Here is a 4,643-nt window from a genome sequence, read left to right on the forward strand (position 1 = left end):
GATATAAAATATATGCAGTATCATCTGAGTTAAATTTCAGTTAATTAGTTCAGGAACTAATCTTGATTATAGCTGTTTGCATAGAACATAATTTCTTATATTCTAATTTATCTAGTGCTTAGAGACAGAGTGCTGTATTGCTATTAATTCCAGGATCCAAAAGTCAAATTACAGTGTTGGATACCCATCACATCAGTGTGCTGCCTCTGGAATTGTTTTCTTTTGCTGAATTAGCAGAATTTGGTTGCTGCTGTCTTGTGGCTGTCATTCATTTTAATACAGCAATAGCTGCAGAGTTTAGATAATGTATTGATACTAAATACTTCTTAAAAGGTATATGTATATGTACATACATACACACACACATATATATATATATGTATGTTACATTGCTTTGTTTCTATGGAATTTGGATATGATTTTAGGGTGGATATGCTGCATTTTATAAGTACCCAAAAATAGGACCTACCCCAAAAATAAGCCCTAGCCCGATTTTCATGCCTGTGCCAAATATAAGCCCTAGCCCTAAAGTAAGCCCTACTTAAGAGCCTGTGCACCCGCCCGCTCACCCATTCTGTTTGCTTGCTGCCGACATGAGGTGGGGTGCCATGGCCACGAAGCGAGGTGGAAGGGTGGAGGATGAAGCTTCTTCTCCTTACTCACTACCGCAATGAAGCAGGAGGCTGAGCGATGCACCGGTGCCATGGCCACTAAGTGAGGCAGTAGGGGTGTGTGGAGGATGAAACCCCAACAGTATCCTTGGCTGCCCAGCCTGCAGAGCCCTGATACTAGTGGAGTGAGGTGGTAGCGGCTGGAGCAGCCCCTTCCCTGTCACCCCTCGCTTCCTTTGTTTCCCAAAGCATCCCTTCACTAATCTGCTTTCCAGCTCGTTCTCCGCCGCAACAAAAGAAGCCTGTAGGACTACCAGTAAAAAAAAGGTTCAATCAGTCCTTCCAACTATGCGAGATCTTTTTTTTTTCGCGAGAAGTTGGAAGGTTGGATTGATCTTTTTTTTTTTAGTCCCACAAACTTTTGTTGCTCTGCACACAGAGAACAGAGCTGGAAAGGAGGTTAGTGAAGGAATGTGGTTGTCCTGGGATGGAGGTTAGGGTAAAGGTTTGTCCTCCACCCACCCCCCACTGCCCCCCCACTGCCTCGCTTAGTGGCTGCGGCACCAGTGCATTGCTCAGCCTCCTGTTTCGTTGTGGCGGCGAGTAAGGAGAAGAAACTGGCCAGCAATCCTGCATGGGACTGCTGGAGCCGCCACCACAAGTCCAGGTAGTTGTCAGCACTTTGATGGCCTGGCTGCGGGGCCCTCTGTCAGCCCGTGCGGGGCGCGTGGGGCAGCTCCATCCCGCCTTGTTTCATCCTCCACCCCCCACTGCCTTGCTTAGTGGCCATGGAACCGATGCATTGCTTCGTCCTCCACCCCACCCACCTACCCTTGCCTCACCTCCTGCTCCATTGTGATCGCAAAAAAATAAGACCTACCCTGAAAATAAGCCCCGGTGCTTATTTTGGCGACCAAAAATATATAAGAGAAGGTCTTATTTTTGGGGAAACATAGTAAATCTGTATTATATCTGTTTCTTCTGAAATCTGAAATAATCAAAGTGTTCCAGTTAATCTGTGTCTGACTTAGCAGAGCTTCCAAGATCCAATGGTTTTGTTACAGATCCAAAACAAAACAGTTTCCTCAATTTGTGTCCACCCATATTTGTCAATATTAGTGTGATTTGGTCTGTGTATGACAGCTATGTGTTAAGTGATGGTTTTAAGCAGGAAAAATAAAATCAAATAGGATATCATTTAGCAGGAACTAAGTTCTGAGAAAATATAATATTTATATATGATAGCCTTCTGATGAGCCACAAATTTTTTGGGCAGCGATTCAGTATTATCATTTCATCCTAAGCAAAATTGTGCATATCCTTTTTGTGGTAATTTGTGAATTTGTTACTCCATTTCTCCCTGACAGATTTTGTGCATAAATCCATTTTTTAAATTAAATTTTGGGACAAATATTTTCCTCTGCAAGATTGGTGATATAACATAAATATCTCTCTAGTTGTCAGCTGATTTTGTGACATGAAATTATAATTATATTTTTTTGTTGTTAATTACCTAGAAGAAAAAAATGTTATTATTTTTATTTCATTTCCAAGATTTTTGCACTATACTATTTATGTCTTTTCAGTATTTTTGGCTTTTTGTTTTTTACATGTCCAGCACATATGATAGAATGTTTGTTCTGTTTCATGACACTTACAGCAGTTGTTGCTGTATGTTCTGCCTATCTTACCATTTTGTACCAACTTTCCTTTAATTTATAACTTGGTGTAAATTTTATAGATTTAATCCATACTTATTTCCATTATTGTATTGTAATTGTTTCTTTGACATTTTGTATCCAGTTTATTATACAAATTTGTTTGTTTTGTCTCTGTAGTATAGCTAAGTAAAAGTTTATACTGTATATACACCAGAAACTCTTAATTGGCTGTTGTTGTTGGTTTTTTTAAAACAAAAACATGCTTTGACTGAAAAGTAAATCAATATGTGAAACACAAAGGCCTGCAAAGTTTGCCAGTTTTCTTTTGATGGACTTTAATAGGGGAACTTGATTCAAGCTTTCCTTAAAGGCTTCTGATTGTTTTATTAATAGCCTCACAAGTTAATCAATCAGGTGGCAAAATTGTGGTCAGATAGGTAGAAAACTACACATATTGTTCACTCCTAAGAACTGCCTTTAATTCAGTGTCTGAATAAAGCACTTTGCCAGTTGAAAAATGCATGAATAATGAGAGTATGGGATGCTTCTCTGCAGCCTTTGCCCAAGCAGAGTGAAATAGGCAATACAGCAGCCAGAGACATGTGTTCTCCTTTGGGCTCTTCATTCTCTCAGATAATGTATACCTGCTTTTATTGCATTTTTAATAGCATTTGTGTGTGATATGAAAAAGTTGGGAAGGTGCACTTCAGTATTTTAAAAATGTAACCAAAAAGAAAGACAAATAAATGGAATACAGTGGGATGAGGAAGTGATGATATAAAATTGGTAAATCACTATTTTGTAACTGATTATGTTACAATTTTTCAAGAGTACTCTTAACATATTTTTAGAGCTCAAAATGTGCCTACCAACTGCAAAAGTCAGTGGATACCTGAGCCAGGAATTAAGATATGGTTACACATGAAAGAAGATAGATCACTGGACCCCAATTCTTTTAAGATTTAAAAATACCATGGTTACAGTATGGGAATTAGTCATGGTTAGAATTTGATTCTCTTTAAAAATATTTTATATATAACAAAGTAGTTGGGGATCGTTATTTTAAATTGATTCATCCTTCAAGCTATGAGTACTTATTACTATATTGAAGTATGAATTGTACAACAGTGCTAGTAGGAATAAATCAATTAATCCTTTCAGTGCATGTCCAAATTGCCAGTTTTCCTGGAGGAGCATCTATTTTGTGAATGCATTCCAAGCTTATTATGGAAAGGATGATTTGATTCCAGAGGTAGTTGAAGAGATAGGGATGATTGAATTTGACATGTAGCTTTGGTTCATGGATGCCTGAAAAAGAAACATAAAAAATTAAGGTTATAATACAAACTAATCTGAAATATAACAGGATTTTTTTTTAAAAAAAGTTCGGCATTGAGACAGGTTATGTTCAATTATCCGTGGCATTTTAAAGATACACAGTATTTCAACTTATTTTCTGAACTTTGACTATGCTGCTGATGGAAACAGATCAAGTTCAAACTAAAGTAATTTTTTTTCACAAACTAGTTGAGATTAACTAGTATTGGGACAACACTAAATATTCTTAACTGCTTAAACAGAGAGAAATGAAATTTATAAGCTCAGGAAGAGTTAGTCTTACTCACTCTTATAATAACTTTATATCCCAATCTTGTCTATAATGTGGTGAGTCATTGTGTGTCTTAACAGTATTAGAAGCAAAATTCAACAATGTTTCCCTAAGTGCTTATTGACATATTTTCTGAAAGAAATACTGTCATGTTTTCTTTATAGATTTTAAATACCTGTTGAATTACTTCAATCAAGATGCCGCCAGCAATTGGAGGTCCAGTAGGATACACGCCACCTGAAGGAGGATGGGGTTGGGCTGTGGTTGTTGGTGCCTTTATTTCTATTGGGTTTTCGTATGCATTCCCCAAATCCATTACAGTATTCTTTAAGGAGATTGAAATCATCTTTGACGCATCAAGCAGCAAAGTTTCTTGGATCTCTTCTATTATGTTGGCAGTTATGTATGCAGGGGGTAAGTGTGCAAACCAAATGAATGGCATTTTTACTGTGCAATTTCAATAATAATGTCATGTTTTAATTGGAGAAAAAAGTTATTAATAGATGTTTAGGTAAATTTAAATATTCCTATAGTACCCAAAGTAGGAAATCTATTTAGTTTGCAGAAATATAAATAATACCTTCTCCAGCACAGGAGATGGAGAATCCACCAATGGTTTTCTCTGTCTGCCTGCTCTTGAGACCAAGTTAGCCAAACTTGACACGCCCCCTGTTGCTAGGGGAACCTAGTCTTGACTTGGTCTCAAACTCTTGCAGACGTGTCAGGTTTGGCTCTCTGGATTCAAGAGACTCCAGGTTAGAT

General features: G+C 37.7%; 1 protein-coding gene across 1 annotated transcript in view; it reads left to right on the forward strand.

Annotated features, from left to right (window-relative positions):
* Nucleotides 1–4,643, forward strand: part of SLC16A1 (solute carrier family 16 member 1) — a 44,458-nt gene that overhangs the window by 21,412 nt on the left and 18,403 nt on the right. The window contains exon 2 of the mRNA XM_015820461.1: nucleotides 4,046–4,295. Coding sequence (XP_015675947.1) covers nucleotides 4,079–4,295 — 217 coding nt within the window. The 5' untranslated portion in view covers nucleotides 4,046–4,078. The remainder of the gene's footprint in view (nucleotides 1–4,045; nucleotides 4,296–4,643) is intronic.

The sequence above is a fragment of the Protobothrops mucrosquamatus genome, unplaced genomic scaffold, assembly GCF_001527695.2.
Source record: "Protobothrops mucrosquamatus isolate PMUCROS unplaced genomic scaffold, P.Mucros_1.0 scaffold1132, whole genome shotgun sequence".
Classification (NCBI taxonomy): Eukaryota; Metazoa; Chordata; class Lepidosauria; order Squamata; family Viperidae; genus Protobothrops; species Protobothrops mucrosquamatus.